General features: G+C 44.8%; 1 protein-coding gene across 1 annotated transcript in view; it reads right to left on the bottom strand.

Moving 5' to 3' along the window:
- GABBR2 (gamma-aminobutyric acid type B receptor subunit 2) overlaps positions 1-17860 on the bottom strand; it is a 378270-nt gene that overhangs the window by 42417 nt on the left and 317993 nt on the right. Inside the window, exon 13 of the mRNA XM_063082450.1 lies at positions 15047-15169. Within this exon, the coding sequence (XP_062938520.1) occupies positions 15047-15169 (123 nt within the window). The remainder of the gene's footprint in view (positions 1-15046; positions 15170-17860) is intronic.

Here is a 17860-nt window from a genome sequence, read left to right as displayed (position 1 = left end):
GCCTTGCACACTGGAAACTACAAAACATTGCTAAAAGAAATTAAAGAAAACCTAAATAAATGGAAAGACGTCCGATGTTCATGGATCGGAAGACTTAACATTGTTAGGATGGCAATACTCCCCAAACTGATCTACAAATTCAATGCAACGCCTATGAAAATCCCAAAGGACTTCTTTGCAGACGTGGAAAAACTGATCCTATAATTCATATGGAATCTCAAGGGACCCTGAATAGCCAAAACAATCTTGAAAAAGGTAAACAAAGTTGGAAGACTCACACTTATCAATTTTAATTACCACAAAACTACAGTAATCAAGAAAGTGTGGTGCTGGCATTAGGACAGACATGCAGACTGATGGAACAGAATGGAGAGTCCAGAAATGCAACCAGACATCTATGGTCAATTGATTTTCAACGTGGTTACAAGACTATTCAATGTGGAAAAGTATTCTCTTAAACAAATGGTGCTTAGACAACTAGATATCCACATGAAAAAGAATTAATTTGGATCACTAGCTTACATAATGTACAAAAATTAACTCAAAATGGATGGATCAAACATCTAAATGAAAGAGTTGGTTTTATAAAACTCTTAGAAGAAAACATAAGTGTGGATCTTTGTGACACTGGATTAGACAATGGTTACTTAACTATGATACCTTATGCACAAACAACCAAAGAAAATAATAGATAAATCAGATTTCATCAAAATTAAAAATTTTTGTGTGTCACAGGGCACTATTGAGAAACAACTCACAGAATGGGAGAAAATATTTGCAAATCATATATCTGACAAAGGTCTGACAAAGAATGCATACAACTCAACGATAAAATGACAAATAACTAAATTAAAAATGGACAAAACCTCTGAATAGACATTCATCCAAAGAAGATATACAAATGGCCAATAAACATGTGAAAAGATGTTCAACACCATTCATCATTAGTCATTTGATAGTAACAGTCATCAAAACCACGAAATACCACTTTACACCCACTAGGATGGCTATAATGAAAAAGGTGGATAAATAACAAGTGTTAGCAAGAACATCGAAAAACTGAGACCATCGTATATCACTGGCAAGAGTGTAAAATGGTGCAGCTACTGTGGAAAACTGTTTGGGAGTTCCTAAAAATGTTAAACATAGAGTTACCGTATCACCCAGCAATTCCACTCCTAGGGATACACCCAAGAAAACTGAAAACATATATTAGTTCACACAAAAACTTGTACAGGAATGCTAATAGCAGCATTATTCATAATAGCCAAAAAGTGGAAACAACCCAAATATCCATCAACTGACGAATGGAGAAACAAATGTGCTATATCCATACAAGGCAGTATTATTCGGCCATAGAAAGGAATGAAGTATGACACATGCAGGAACCTTAAAAACATCATGCTAAGTGAAAGAAGCCAGACACAATAGGCCACATATTGTACGATTCCATTCATGCGAAATGTCCAGACTAGGCAAATCCCTAGAGACAAAGGATAGATTACTGGTTGCCAGAGGCTGGAGGGAAGGGTGGTCAGTAAAGGGAACAGGGTTTCTTTTTGGGGTGATGAAAATTTTCTGGAATTCAATAGTTGTGATGGTCGTACAATCTTATGCATGTGCTAAAAACCACTGAAGTGTACATTTTAAAACTGCAGATTTTATGGTATGTGAATTATATCTCAAAAAAAAAAAAAAAGTAAAGAAAAGAAAGATTCCTCTGTCTGCTCCGTTGAGAATGGCTTGGAAGGAGCAATGAAGGCAGCTGGGAGCCTGCCTTGGAAAGCTGCGGCAACCACCACAACAGCAATGAGCTTCTCAGTGGCTTAAACAGTAAAGGTTCTTGACTCATGATACCACCTGTTCACTGTGCACCAACTGCAGCTTTGCCTCATAGCGTCCCACTCTGGGATGCGGGATGAAGAGAGATGACAGCAGTCTAGACCCTAGCTGTAGCAGTGGCGACGGACTGAAGTGGTGAATTAGGATGTGGCTCGACAGTAGAGTCTGCAGGACTAGTACAAACCACCTCAGAGCATATCCCACGGATCACCTTAACAAGATGGCTAAGGCTGGATTCATTCATTTATTCAACTAACAGTATCTATCGAGTGTGTTCTATGTGCTGGGGACACAGCAGTGAATGCAGCACAGCCCTCCCTCCCCCTATGTTCCCATGGAGCTCACATGCTAGTGGATGGGGTGGTATTTGTGACAGTGATGAAAAGCTGGATGAAATATACCATCATAGTCATTACAGCTGGACGGCCATATCTGGTTCTCTCCTTCTGAGCACACAGCAGGACTGCTTTTCCCTGCCCCACTGAACTCAGGCATGGACATATGACACATTCTGACTAATGAAATATGAGTTGAAGTGACATGTGATACCTTGGTGGAAGGTGGAAGCTTTAAAAGCCAGGGCACACCTTGCCACAAGAACTGTCCCAGAAGGCGCCCATCAACTGTGTCACAGGGTGAGGACATCATGGGGGAGAGTTACGCTGGATTCTTGATGGGCAAGTGCTGTGATGAGTAAAGAGCTTTTATTGCTTTGACTCGCTGAGATTTTTTTGTTACCACAGCAAAACCTAGCACACCCTGACAAACATGGGGGTGCTTCAAAAAGTTCATGGAAATATAGAATTAAAGGATGATACAAATCTTTCCATGAATTTTTCTGAAGTACCCTTGGACATGTGCTAGCTCACTTTTTTGCCCTTTGAGAGACATTAATCCAAACTCAATCCTGGTTCATCCCTTAGAAGATTAAGCCTAATGTTGACAGTATGAATCCAGCCATCACATCTTGGGCACAGTTGGTGATGGTCAACTTTGTACCCCATGAATATGCATAAGCAATAAAAAAGAAAAAACAAGAAAATTCAGCCTAGTGTCAGAGCACAGTAACTCAAACTTAAAACCAAGACTCTGCAGGCATGAGCCAGCAAGAGGGTGCTGTTGTGCACAACCCACTCTGTGTGTGTGTGTTTCTCTCACAGCCCTGACCACACTCCTATTCGCAGCAAGCTGGTAACGTAATCCCCTGTGGACATGTGTAATCTTGCCCGTGGACTGACTGCACAGTCCATAAGGGAGTGGATGCAGAGCACAGCACACACGGGCACCCCACAAATGCAGAAGGAGCACCCTCATGACACCCCATCTACAAAGAGGTAGGTTGGTTGGAATTCCCCTGCAAAAAGATGGAAGGTCTTTCTGGAGCCACAGCCTGTGTTTCTGCCAACATGAATGTGTGGGGTTAGGGACACATAACACATTTAAAGGCTCTTTTTGCTCAAGAACTAGAATGGCTTTCACAAGACAAACACAGTGGTCAGAAGACGCCAGGATCTCCCACAATTTTCTAGTCCTTCTGTTCCATGGCACTTCAGAATTCCTAGTAAACAGCCTATCCCCTGGAGAGCCCCTAGACAGGTAGAGACAGAGATTTCCAACTTCAGGCTGTCCCAGTGCCGTGGCTTTGTGTCTTTTCCTTTGTGCCCGGCCCCGGGTGCCTCCCAGCGGCCCAAGGGAAGCCAACAAGAAGATGAAATAAATTGCAATCTCTCACGTATCTAAGACGTCTTCTAATGTGACATGTTCCAGAAATGTGGCTGTGGCTGGCAGAACCCTCTGTCCATACACTGGGCCCAAGCATATCTATGCCCGCAATGCCTACTACAGAGCTGAGATACACACCAGAAGGCGAATGTCTGTGGACACCCTCCAAACGTCTCTCTAGCATATCATCCCAGTTAAACCTCACCTTGTGTTCTCATTTTAATAACTTAATCTGGAATTTACACCTTGCTTCCTCTCCCAAAGGGCCTGAGGCAGCACATATTAAGAGCCTAAACACAACAGGACAGTTAAAAATAAAGACGAATGATCAGAAGTTGAGATAATCCTGCAGGAACCTGAGATAAGATGGTTATTACGGCTGAGTGTTGAATTTGGCTCCAACTTTCTGGCAGCCAAGGTTAAAAAGAAAACAGAGCGGCTTATCCAGTTACGATGGCCGGACGGAGGGAAGGAAGTAGATACAAGTCTCGGGGAGGGCACAGCTCATTTCCTGGCACTAAATTCCATGAGGATCTATGCTGTGGATCTTTATCTCAGGGGCACTAAGTCACACACCGAACAACAGTCCTTTATAGAAGATGCTGAATCATTCTTCAATTGGCAGCCTCAGCCCCAGAAGTGGGCCCTTGATGAAAGGTGAGGGTGTAATATTAAATTAAATTGCAACTCGACAAAGACATTTCTGTAATGGGCCCAGACAGATGGGTTGAATTTGGACATATGGAGGCATGAGAGAGAACTCCAGGTGGAGGGAACAATTTATTCAGTAAATATTTACTGAGCACTTGCTTTGAGCCAGGCCCTGGCGGTGGGTGCTAGGGACACACAGATGGCCTTGGCCTCTGAGGAGTTCACAGACGAGGGGGGACAGGTTCACAGACAGACAACTACCAGTGTTGTGACCAGGATGAGGGGCAGACAGGATCAGGAGGGAGTCCAGTACAGAGGTGTCCAAGGCAGCCCGTGTGGCCCAAAGAATCCTGGGAAGATACCCCTAAGCTTCCCCTTGAAGGTTGAGTAGAAATTTTACATTTGAAGATGGCACATTGGGGAGGAGAGGAGGGTGCTTTGGGGAAGGGGGACAGAGGCATAGAGGAAGAGAAAGTGGGACGCTTTGGAGAAGCTCAGGGTAGCTGAGCACAGGAATGAGGAAGGGGATTATGGGAGATGAGGCTGGGGAGGTAAAAGGGCCAGATCACCAAAGGCCTCCTGAACTGTGCTAAGGAGGACAGACTTCATCCTCCAGATGATGGGGAGGGTTTTAAACAGGAGAATGACAAGGTTGGAACTTCAGATGGTGCAGCCCTCCCTGGAGGAGTTGGCCAGGCTAACTGCGGTGTGCCTTGGGTAACGGACTGACCCACAGCCCTCTCTGAGTCCCATTGCCCTGCCTGGGCCACTGTTTGCATCTGGCTGGGACCCAGCCTAACCATCCAGGACACTGTGGATGACAATGGGTGACAGAGACCTGTTCCATTGTCCAGAGATGGTGGCTTTGGCAGTGATAACCCATCACTTGGAGTGTGACCCTAAATGTCAAAAACCTGGGGCCTGTAGGCCGCCTCTGAGAAGCCAATAGGGCCGACTGGATCCCGATCCCCGGCACCACCCCCAACCCTGGCCATTCTGGTCTCTTGATTTCCAAATGAATTGTGTGATGTGGGTTTGGACAAGCTTTATGAAGATACCAGCTGTTTCCTAAAAGTGCTTTGGGATTGGTTTTTTTTTTTTCCCCCAGAGCAACTGTAGAGGGAAGCAGAAGATAAGAGTTAAAATTATTTAAAAACTCTATGTGTTTGCCTTTTCCAATATGTTTCCATAGAAACATAGCTGGAATAAGCCACCAGTTTTAAAGCCAAGTGTAGTTCCATGACTCCAAATCTCTTGTTTGCTTCCACGGAAAGAGATGGTAAGGCCACGGAATACGGAGGGAAGTTTGAAATACCCCTCTGTCCAAATCTGCCCTTAACTTTATTACTGCCCAAATGGCCAGAAAGCCACAGAAACCAGACTGCAGGGAATTCCTGATACAGGTTGCTTGGCAGCCTGTGGGGACCAGCCTTCCATCATTTCTGTAAGTGAACATCATACGTGGCTCCTGTGGGTGGCTGGATTAAATGTGATTCTCTCTCTGGCTGCAACCTGCCTGGGCAGCAGATGGGGGAAGACTTCAGGGAGTGCAGTGGTCTCAGGATGCTGCCACGGTGGCTCCCTGTGGCTCTCTGGAATGTCAACGTTCAGTGACTTGGAGTGCTGTCCGCCATGTTTCTCCATTTCAAAACCATTTCAGAATGGTCAGATGGAGGTGTAGATGGAGGTGTAGATGGAGGTGTAGATGGAGGTGTAGATGGTGGCCTGGTATGGAAGGAAGGCTTGGGAAAAAATACACAACCCTTCCACCTAGGATCACAGGCTGTCTTCACACCATCAGTATGTATTGAGTTTACTTTGGGGGGAAACTATCTGAAACTATTTTCCTTAAAAGAAAAAAATCCCATATGGGGGTGTGTATGTACCCACATGCATGTACACTCAATTCCTGGTTTTAATCTTACTTGATCTAAAAGCAGCATTTGACACAGTTCATCAAAACTTCCTCCTTGAAACCCTTTCTTCATTTGGTTTCCAAGACACCAAACCCCTCTGATTTCTTTCTATCTCTGGGCTTCTCCTGCTGGGTCTCCTTTGCTGCTTCTCCCCACCTCTCTGGCCTCCAAACACTGATGGGATCCAGGGTCAGCACTTGGTCCCCTTTTCTTCCCCATCCATGTGCTCCTCCCCCAGGGCTCCCAATACTGTCTGCTTGCTGACCCCATCTCATGTCCCATCTCTAGCCCACACCTCTCTCTGAACTTCAGACCCCTATGTCCAACACCCACTCACCATCACCGTCAGCAGCGTAGGTGCTCAAAAAAAAGGGTATCTTTTCCTTTTTTTCCAAGAATATAAAGCATATTTTAAAAACCTTTTAAACATGCTTGGCAGGTTTATCCACACCTGCTATATCTGAAATGCAGCAACAGCCAGTCTTTCCATCAGACTCTGTAAAGCAGAGGAATGACTGAGATGTGGTGCAGAGAACTGAGCAGGGGGCCATGTCATGGGACTCCTGTTGGTCCTCACGTTGGTCTGGGGCATTTGTCTTTGGAGACCTCTCTCTCCTTCTTCAAAATTTCACCATGCATGGATGGCTCTCTTTTGACTTTCTGCCCATGCACAGCTCTCTCTCATTCCCCCCCACTCGTGGACAAACAAACCTCTCTCCTGGTTACCCCCTATCTGTCTGACCACGACTTCAAACTCTCATTCCCAGGCTCCTCCTCCCATGCCCATCACTACCCAGGGGTTCCTAGGGCTCCAGTCAGGACTTCACTTCTCCCTGCACCCACTGTCTCTCTACACTCTTTCCCATGACTCTCAAGCTCACTGTGCTAACCTCTGCCCCACAAATCTCCACCTACTGGACAAACCACTCTCTTGTGCTCTAAGACATCATCCAATCTTCTGAGTCCCTTTGCCCAGAAGACCCTCATGCATCTCAAACTTATGATCGGAAATGAATCCCTCATGATCCCTCTCAAACCCACTCCTCCTTCTGCACTCCGCTTCAGTGAAGAGGTCCACCGCCCACCACCTCAGCAGAAGTCTGGGCATTGCCCCTGCTGCCTGCCTGTCCCCACCCCTTAGAGTCAATCAATCACCAAGTTTTGTCATGTCTGCTTCCTTAATATCCCCCCCCGCCAACTTCTCTGTTCTTTCTGCCACTGCCCTGGTAAAGGTCACTGTCAGCTCCTGTCTGAATTACTGCAACAACATCTAGCCATCACCGGGCCTCCAGCCTCTCCCCTCCATCTGTTCTAACCCTGAAGCCAGGAAAGAACTGATCATGTCAATCCCCTGATTAAATATCTTTAATTTTGAAGTTTAAACTCCTCTACCTGGCACACAAAGCCCCTAATGATTGGGGCTCTGCCTGCATTATCATGTGCCCTTCCTGTCACCTCCCCAAAAGCACCCTCAGCTCTGGCCAGCAGAACTGTTTCATAGTGTTTTTTTAAAAAGTTTTTTTTAAAGAAAAAGATATACTAACATGCTTAATGGTGAGAAACTAGATGCTTTCCTCCTAAGATCAGGAGCAAGGCTAGGATGTTCTTTCTCACCACTCTCATTCACTGTCATACTGGAAGTCCTAGCTAATGCAGTAAGTCAAGAAAAGGAAACAAAAGCATTCAGATTGGGAAGGAAGAAATAAAATGGTCTCCGTTTGCAGATGACATGACTGTGTATGTAGAAAGTCCCAAAGAATCAACAAAAAAACTCCTGGAACTAATAAGCAATTACAGCAAGGTTGTGGGATACTATGTTAATATACAAAACTCAGTTGCTTTCCTACACACCAGAAATGAGCAATTGGAATTTGAAATTAAAAACAATACCATTAAGAAAAACAAAAAGAAAAACCCCACACCACTATTTACATTGGCACTCAAACAAAATGAAATCAGTACAAATCTAACAAAATTCAACATCTATATGAGGAAATCTACAGAACTCTGATGAAGGAAAATCAAAGAAGGTCTAAATAAATGAAGAGGAATTCCATGTTCAGGGATAGGAAGACTCAATATTGTTAAGATGTCAGTACTTCCCAACTTGATTTATATACTCAATGTAATCACAATCAAAATCCCATCAAGTTACTTTGTGGATATTGACACAATAGTTCTAAAGTTTATAGGAAAGGTAAAAGACCCAGAAAGGCCAACACAATATTGACGAACAGAGTTAAAGGACTGAAACTCTCCAACTTCAAGACTTACTACAAAGCAATAGCAATCAAGACAGTGTGGGTGGTATTGGTGAAATAATAGACAGATCAATGTAACAAAATAGACAGCCCAGAAATAGACCCACACAAATATAGTCAGCTGATCTATGACAAATATGCAAAGGCAACCCAATTGAGAAAGGATAGTCTTTTCAATAAATAGTGCTGGAAGAACTGGACATCCACAGGCACAAAAGTGAATCCAGACATAGACCTTCCACCTTTTACAAAAATTAACTCAAAATGGATGATAGACCTAAATGTAAAATGCAAAACAATAGAACTTATACAAGATAACAGAAGAAAATCTAGGTGACCTTGGGTTTGGCAATTAGTTTTTAGATACAATACCAAAAGCATGATTCAAAAAAGAAAAAAATTGATAAACTAGAATTCATTAATATTAAAAACTTCTGCTCTGCAAAAGACAATGTTAAGAGAATGAAAAGACAAGCCACAAGTAGAGAGAAAATATTTGCAAAACACATATTTGATAAAGACTTGCATCTAAAATACACAAAAACTCTTAAAACTCAACAATAAGAAAACAATCTAATTAAAAAGTGGGTAAGAGATCTGAATAGACACCTCACCAAAAACATATTTACAGAGAGTGAATGAGCATATGAAAAGATGCTCAACATCATATATCACTGGGGAATTACAAATCAAAACGATAATGTGATACCGCTAGACACCTATTAGAATGGCTAATAGCCAAAACACAGACAATACCAAATGCTCATGAGGATGTGGAGTAACAGGAACTCCCATTCATTGCTGGCAGGAAGACAAAATGGTACAGCTGCTGTGGAAGACAGTTTGGTGGTTTCTTACAAAACTAAACATCGATCCAGCACTTGCACTCTTAGGTATTACCCAAATGAATTGAAAACCTATGTCCACACAAAAACCTACACACAAATGTTTACAGCAATTTTGTTCATAATTGCTAAAACCTGGAAGCAACAAAGATGCCCTTCAACGGGTGAATGGATAAACAAACTGTGGACATCCAGACAATGGAATACGAGGGTCCTTCAAAAAGTTTGTGGAAAAATAGAATTAAAAGATATGAATCTTTTCATAAACTTTTTGAAGACCTCTTGTATTATTCGGGGATAAAGAGAAAGGAGCTATCAAGACATGAAAAGATATAGAAGAACCTTAAATACATATTACTAAGTGAAAGAAGCCCATCTAAAAAGGTTACATACTGTATGATTCCAACCAGAGGACATTCTAGAAAAAGAAAAGGTGTGGATCAGTGGTTTCCAGGGGTTCATAAGGCATGGAGGATATTTAGCACAGTGAAACTGTTCTGTATGATACTACAGGGGTGGATACATACATTATGCATTTGGCAAAGCCCATAGAACTGTACAAAACAAAGAGTGAGCCCTACTGTAAACTATGGACTTGGGTGAAGAATAATGTATTGATATTGATTTGTCATTTGATCAAATGTACCACAGAATACAAGATGTTAATAACTGGGGAAACTGTGGGGTGGGAAGCATATGAGAAATCTTTGTATCTTTGTTAAGTTTTTCTGTAGACCTATAACTACTCTAAGAAATAAAGTCTATTAATTAAGTATAAATAAATTCTGAGAATAATATACATCATACGTTCCAAAGGGTAGACATAACGTATCTGTGCAATCTGAAGAATAACACTGCCAGAACCTTGCAGGCCCTCTGTGTGCCTTTCCCGATGATATTCTCCTACTCTGCCCACCAAGAGGTAAATACAATCTTGAATTTTGTATTAACAATTACCTAATTTTTCTTGTTTATGATTTTACTACCTATGTATATATCCTTAAATAGTACTTTGTTTAGTTTCTCCGGTTTTGAACTTGAAATATGTATGTGAAAAAATATTTTGGGTATTCATCTGTGATTTGCTGTTTTTGCTGTTGATTTGCTGTTGTTGAGATACATCCGAGCTGATGTGTCTAGCTGCAGATCATTCATTCCCACAGCTATATAGTGTTCCTTTGAAAATTCCATAATGCACATATCTATTCTGCTGCTGGGGACATTTGGGATGCTCCCAGTTTTGGGTTATTATGAACAGTGCTGCTGTGAACACCCACACTCGGGTCTCCTGGGCACACGTGAGACTTTCTTTAGGGATATGCCCTAGTGGAACTGCTGGGTGTGTGCATCCTTAGCTTTACTCATGTCAGGTTGTTTTCCAAGTGGTTATTCCAATGTACCAGCCTCATCCCATGCATAGCATTCCATTGCCCTGTGTCTTTCCAGCACTTGGTTAATAGAACAGGCTGCCTGCTCTCCTAATGCAGCTGCCTCTGCCTGAGAGCCCTTCCTACCTCCTCCACCTGCTCATGGTGCCTTGGCTTTTAGCTGAGAAGCCTTTCCTGGCCCTCTGAGGCCAGATTGGTGCCCCTCCTTGGGCTCCACAGCACCCTGAGCTCTCCCCAGCACACTGCCACGTGAAGTGGGAGTTAGCCACTGCCTTGTCTGTCTCCCTCCTGCTCTGAGGGGCCCTTGATGGCAAGGCCACATTGTGTCACTGCTGCCTCGCTGGAGTCCAGCGTGGGGCCTGCTGCAGAGCTGGTTCTCAGTACATATTTGCTAAATGTTGTCAAGTAAATGAGAGCAAGGCTGGAATCAGTCTGGGGCACAAGGGGAGGCTGGAGGTGAGGGAGGCTGAGATACAGCTGGAGGCTTGGCAGTGGGGTGGAGGCCGTGGGGTCAGCCTCTAGACCCACAGCCAAACAAATTATCAGTCTGCTCTGAGGGGGGCTATGTGCAGCCCCTGAAAGGAGAAGAAGTGGTGAAAACAGAACTCAGGACCTCCGTCCCCTTGCCTGGGGACCCCTTCCACCCGTATGTACAGCGGGATGGCAGCGTGATTAAAAGCAGGCTCTGCCACTCACTGGCTGTGTGGCCTTAAGCAAGTCCCTGAACCTCTCTGTGTTCTCAGTTGCCTCATCTATAAAATGGGAGAAATAATAGCTCCTACGTCATGGATTGTTATAAAGATTAAAGTAAATGAGCTCATACGTGTAAAGCATTTAGGACAGTACCTAGCATGTGACAAGCACTATATAAATATTTATTACATAAAAATGAATAAGGATGTGGAGCTGGGATGCCCCCAGTATGACTCCGGGAGATTTTCATTCCCCAGCCATGCACTCTCAAGGGGAGAATCTCTTCCACAGGTCCTTCCTGTTATTCTCGAGCCCTTCATCCTAACTGCTGTCAGAACCTATACAAGCTGAAGTAATAGTGCTTATTCACCTGTGTGTTTAGTTTGTTCCCCCACTAGCCTGTAGGCCCCATGAGGTTAAGGGCTGTGACTGCATGATCGCCTCTGTGTCCCCCTGGAAGATGCCATGGGGTGTCGGGCTGGGCACTGTAGAGGTAGCTCTGATGTGACCCTGCTCTGGAGAAGCTGGTGGACTGGCGGTGTGGGGGCAGGGCTGCGCTCGGCAGAGAGGGACAGTGTGCCAAGAGTCCTCGTGGAGGACTGTTCAGGATGCTGGGGAGGACAGGTGCTCCACTCTGTCGGAAACAGCGAACTCAGGGACAGGTCGCCATAACACTGGTGCTGAAGCTCATGTCATTTACTTGGCAGAGGAGGTTCCAAAAGGGGGCACGGCATGGGCAGAGGCTTGGAAGTGTAACACAGAGCAAGGCCTATGCCTGGAATCCAAAGGCGTTCAGAGAGTTCAGAGCAAAAAAGGTGCCCAAGGCAGGTAAGGGGGAGGAGGGGCAGATCACAAAGATCTTCTGCCACCTCTCCCCCAGCCCTGGGCTTTCTCTCTGGCTGGGGGTCCTGGAAAACCAGCCCCTTGAAGGAGACTTTAGGACACTTCGTCCCCTGGGCACATTGTTTAACCACCGTGCAGTGTCTGACAGAGGAGGGTCTGAGAAAAACCAGCTGGCAGCTTGGCACTGTTTGGTGGAAAAACGACAGTGAACTGAGAGGGCTGTGGGTCGACAAATCCAAAGGTTCTGCTACCATGGCAACAGAGTGACAGGGCAACCCTAAAATAAGAGGAGAAAAAGAGGAGCCGCTAGGAAAGGTTCAGAGAGAAATCTCAGCAGATGCTTGAGGGAAGCACAGAGACAGCATATCAGGACCTTGCCTTGGCCAAGCCGAGTGGCCCCGGGCAGGACCCTCTGCCTTCTCAGACTCAGTTCCCTCACGTACACAGAAAGGTGCTTTTGTGGTACCCCAGGGCTCCTCAGTTTGAGAACCATTGCCCTGGAAGGTCTGGAACATGCTAGGGTTCTAGGCACAGAGCCATCAACAGCAGCAGTACTTACTACAGAGTAGAAGGAAGAAAGGAAAAATCCATGATAGCAAACCATCAGTTACACACATTGGACTACACAAGGTTTAACTCATTTAAATGGTCCAGGGTCTGTTTAAACGGCTCCCCATTTCCATAGTCTGCTGACTCAGGCTGACTCCAGCCCTGCCGGCCTCTGCCTGCCACAGCCAGAGCCTTGGGGACCCCTTTGCACCCTCGGCTCCCACGTTAGCCTAGGGTGGAGGAGGCAGCCATTCAGCCTCCCCAGTCTGCCCCTGGGCTCAGCATTCAGACACCTGGGTCTGGTCTCCGCTCACCTGTCCCAACTCCAGACCTTCTCATAAGCTCTGCCCGATTCACCTTGCTCCCCTTCCCTGATATCCTGGGCCCTCAGTCTGCCCATGACCGTAAATTTAGCCCTCATCTGCAGAACGTGAGAACATTTCCCTGCCCTACCCACTTCCCAGATCTGTGGCCAGTGAACAAAGGTCTAAGGAAAGCCTGTAAAACTGCAGAGAGCTAGCTGTCAGCTGCTGAAAGGCAGGGTAGGATGGTGGGTGAGAGCGTAGGTAGTGGTGTTGCCGCTCCCTGCTAGGTAACCTTGGGTAAGTCATACAGCTCTCTGGGGTTCTGTTTCCTCACCAGTAAAATGGGTTAACAATAGTGCCTCTCTCATAAAGATGTTGTGAGGACTAAACAAGTTAACACAGAACACCAGCAATCATCATCATCATCGTCATCATTATTATCATTATCACTTGTCACTGTCATCACCCCAGGCTCTCCCTAGCTCAGGAGCCCAGTTAGACAATGACAGCTCTTTCTGGTGTTGACATCCTGTCTGGATTTCTAAATTCTCGTGGTGGGTAGGGAATTCCCCCAGGATGGAGTGGGGAAGGCAGGTGCTATGTTGCCAGCTGTGTACGGTCAGTGGTGACCAGATGTCACCTCTCCTCTGGAAGCAGCCTGTCTGCCCGAGTGAACTCAGTTCCTGCCTCGCTGGCCGACAGGCACAGCCAGCGTTGGGTCCATCCTCTGCTAGTTCTGGCTGTGCCTGTCTGGAGTCCGCTTCCTCCCAGGATGTAGCAGAAGGCGTGAGATGAGAGGCACAGTCCCAAGCCTCTCTCCTAAATGGTATTCTGCTCGGATAGCATAACTTCCTACTGGGCCAAGTAAACCCTCTGTCTCAAGATAAATGAGGCTGGGTATCTTATTTGCTGGAAAATCTTCTTGTCTAGAAGGATTAAAAACCTCTGTCCCCAATGCATAAAGTCATCATTTTCAGTTTAGCTTAAGAATTCACACTAACTTCCACAAAAAGATTTCCGTAATAATGCAGTGAGAGAAATGGAGATACTCATTTTCTCAGTAGAACTTGCTATACCATATGGAAATTACACCGAATGCTACACCCAGTCCAGCCTGGTTCCACCGGACAAAGGCATGTTTAACTGTTCTAGGAGAAAGTCAACAAACCTGCAACTTCCAAAGGGACTCAAACTTCCCTCGTTTACACCATCTCGGGAAGACCAACACGAGTTCAGAGCAAGGCGAATGCAAAGCCATTAAAAACATAGTTAACAGAACTTTTATGTTAAGGTTCTTTATTCTAACAACAAATATCTGATATCAAATGTGTGAAAAGAAATCCAGTCATCCCTCTGTTTCCATGGGGGATTGTTCCAGGACCTCCTGCAGATACCCAAATCCAAGGATGCTCGAGTCTCTGATACGAAATGGCGTAGTGTTTGCACACCACATACCCAATCCTCCCGTACTCTTTAAATCATCTCTCGATTACTTATAATACCTAATTCAGTGTAAACGCTATGAAAATAGTAGCTATGCTGTATTGTTTTGGGAATAATCACAAGAAAAAAAGTCTGTATGTGTTCAGTACAGATGCAAATTTTTTTCCAAGTATTTTCAATCCACAGTTGGTTGAACGCACGGATGCAGAACCCCCGGATATGGAGGACCGACTGTATGTACGTTGCTCTTCACTTTGAAGGTCACATAGTAACTAGAAGGAGCTATTAGAATGTTTGTTGTATGTTCGTAGCACTCCTTAGGGGGCTTACTTTAAAGGAGGGATAAAAACGATCCATGATGGACCCTATAAATGGGGCCTTCTATGATGTGTGTGAATACACTCTTAAACAGCCCACCATTTCCCCTTAATTCTGCACATATTAATATTAATATTAAATTCTTTCAGGCTACCTTATATTTGGCCTTCCTGAAATATTATGTATCTCAAATGGAAGGAAATGGAATTAATGAGGTGCTCCTGATGGGGAACTGGACCCCTGAGTGTCCTGAGGGCACTGGGGGCTTACCTCCATGCTGTACCTCTCCACTGTCCTTCGCAGGGGGTCCACAGCCTGCCAGCAAATCAGGATGCACAGGTCAATCAGCAGCATGCCCCCAACGATCACAAGTAGTTTCTGGTCCTTGATGATCTGCAGAGAGGGAAGGAGCAGAGGCGCGTGGATGTGAGAGGGAGCTTTCCAGGCAGCAGCTGGAGCGTCAGGTCGGGGAGTGGTCACATCATGCACCCCCAGCTTGAGAGTCTCCTGAGACTCTCCACACCCACAGGACGGATCCAGCCAAGCTCCTTTGCTTGGCATTCAAGACCTTTCACAAGTTTGGCTGGCCACTCCTTAAACACCCATGTGCACTTTGTTGAAGTTTGACCACTCCTAGTCTGTGGCCGAGCTGTGATTTGCACCCTCCAGGTCTTTGTAGGTGCTGATTCTTTTGTCTGAAACATGCCCTTATTTCTGTCTGGCAAACTTTTAAAAATCCTTAAAGTCCCCGATCAATTGTCACCTCCTCCACAAAGTCCACTCTAACTCCCACAACAGAACTAACTACTCCCATACCACGATGGGAGTAATCAGTCCACATAATTATCAGGAGTAATCAGTAGTAACAACACGGAGAACAACAACTAACACTCAATGAGCACTTATTCTGTGCCTACCGCTGGGCTGATTACTTTACATGCATCGTCTCCTAAAGGCAGATACTATCATTATATCCATTTTACCGATGAAGAAACCGAGGCTTGTAGGGGGGACTAAGTAACTTGCTCAGGTAATAAAGCTAATAAGAGATGAAGCCCAGATTTGAACCACATTCCTCCTTTCTCCAGAGTTCACAGCCTCAAACATTTACAGCACAGACTAGACACTATATTAAGTCCTACACACGTCCACCTTCTTCAGTAAACCAGGGAACCCTGAAAAGAAGGGAAGCCCATTTTACTTACCTGTGTACCCTCAGCATTTAGCAGGGCCTGGCATGCAGTGGGTACATAAAAGTTTGGTGGATTGAATTGAGATAAAGGAATATAAAAGAGAAATACAACTCCCATCCCTCTTTGCAACCTGAGATATTTTTATATTGCTGGGAGATTCCCTCTCCATTTTATATCTGTTTGATAGGAATTGGCATGGGGACAAATGCTGTCAGCACCAAAGCTGACCTGTATTTCATTCACTGCATGTTTATATGTCCTCACCTCCCCACAGCACCACAAACAAAAGCTAATGTGATGAAGTAATTCTGGAAAAGACTCATGGAAAAATAAACAAAACTGAGGCAGAAGCTTCAGAAATATCACCAGGTCTGGCTTTGAATGATTAAAACCATTTTTAAAGGAGAAACAGAAACTCAAGAGGCCTCTCTGTGGTCCAACATGAAAAGAAGAGGAAAGAGCTGCTGAGTTGTTGCCAAAGAGATCAAATCCAGCAAAACTTCTTTATCTGGGGGCAGGGCACTGGCAAAGCCCCTTCTTTGAGATTGTCAGTAAGGATCGAGTGAACTGATGCTTTGCAGAAACCTGGCTTAACCCTCTCCCTCTGGGGAACTAGGCAACTTCCTGCTAGCCTTGAGAAACTGGGGCAAAAGGAAGAAATGCCTGAGGAGCTTAGGAGTGGGAGGACAGGCTGGAAGGAGCCTCTCTGCATGAGGCTGAACACAGGGCTGTTTAAGCCCCAGGCGTTTGCCCATGCTGTGTCTGACCCTTAGAAGGTCCCCACCCCCACCTTTCTGCTGCCACATTCCTACCCTGATTTCAAGATCGAGCTCAAGCAGCTTCTCCTCTGTGAATCCAGGCATGGCCTGCATGGAGCACAGATGACCTTAAAAGACAAGTACCAGAATTTCTCTCTCATAAATGTGATAAAGTAAGGTCCTTCTAATTTTAAGGCTCAAGTATGAAGTTTGAGGGAGTATGGGGCAGCAGAATTTGGAAGGATCTGGAATTACATGGACCTGGGTTAGAATCCTGGCTCCATTCCTTGTTACCCATGTGACCATGGAAAGATTACTTCCTCTCTCTCATTTTGCATTTCTCATTTGTAAAATGGCCAGGGGCAGAGGGAGGAGGAAGGCAGGGAGGCTCACGTGTTATTCTCTAAGTATGGTATAAAGAAAAGATCAATATGAACCACGCAAGTATGGTATAAAGGAAGGTTTTGGAATTAGAAGACCTCATTCTAATCTTGGTTCTTGTCAAATGTGATCTTAGGCAAGCTGCTTAACTTTGCTAGGCCTCAGTTTCCTTATGTATAAAGTGGGGCCAGTGATCTTAAGCTGCAGAGTTGGTATAAGAATAAAATGAGATGAGGTGTGCAAAGTAATTAGTATAGTGGCACAGAGAAATTCTCCACAAATGGCAGCTGTTTGGCTACGATTACTTGGGTTTTGACAGTTAGTGATTCTGTTTATGTGTAGGACAGTGACATCTAGGGACAGAGTGTAATATTGCACCTCTGCTCTACTAGACACAAGACTAATCATCACACAGATGGATCCATGGTGGGAAGATCCTGAGATTGTGAGGAGAGGACACGTCTAATTCCCTTTTGGCGTCATTCCCAAAGCCTGGCACTTGACCAGTGTTTGTGGCTGAATGGATTTAGCCATTAGGATTTAGTTTAGCTCAGTAGTTATGAATCACATTTTGTTCATTAATTGCAGAAATATTAATTAAGTGCCTACCCTGAGTCAAGTTCTGTTCTAGGCACAGGGGATGCAACAGTGGCAAAAACACTGTTCCCTCATGGAGCATGCATGTTAGTGGGGAAGACTAAATATTTGTTTAATAGCGAATAATTAAACAAATACAGCCATGCATATACAAA

The sequence above is a fragment of the Cynocephalus volans genome, chromosome 17 (genome assembly GCF_027409185.1).
Source record: "Cynocephalus volans isolate mCynVol1 chromosome 17, mCynVol1.pri, whole genome shotgun sequence".
Taxonomy (NCBI): Eukaryota; Metazoa; Chordata; class Mammalia; order Dermoptera; family Cynocephalidae; genus Cynocephalus; species Cynocephalus volans.
Note: the sequence above shows the minus strand (reverse complement) of the source record. Positions and strands in the feature narration are given on the sequence as shown.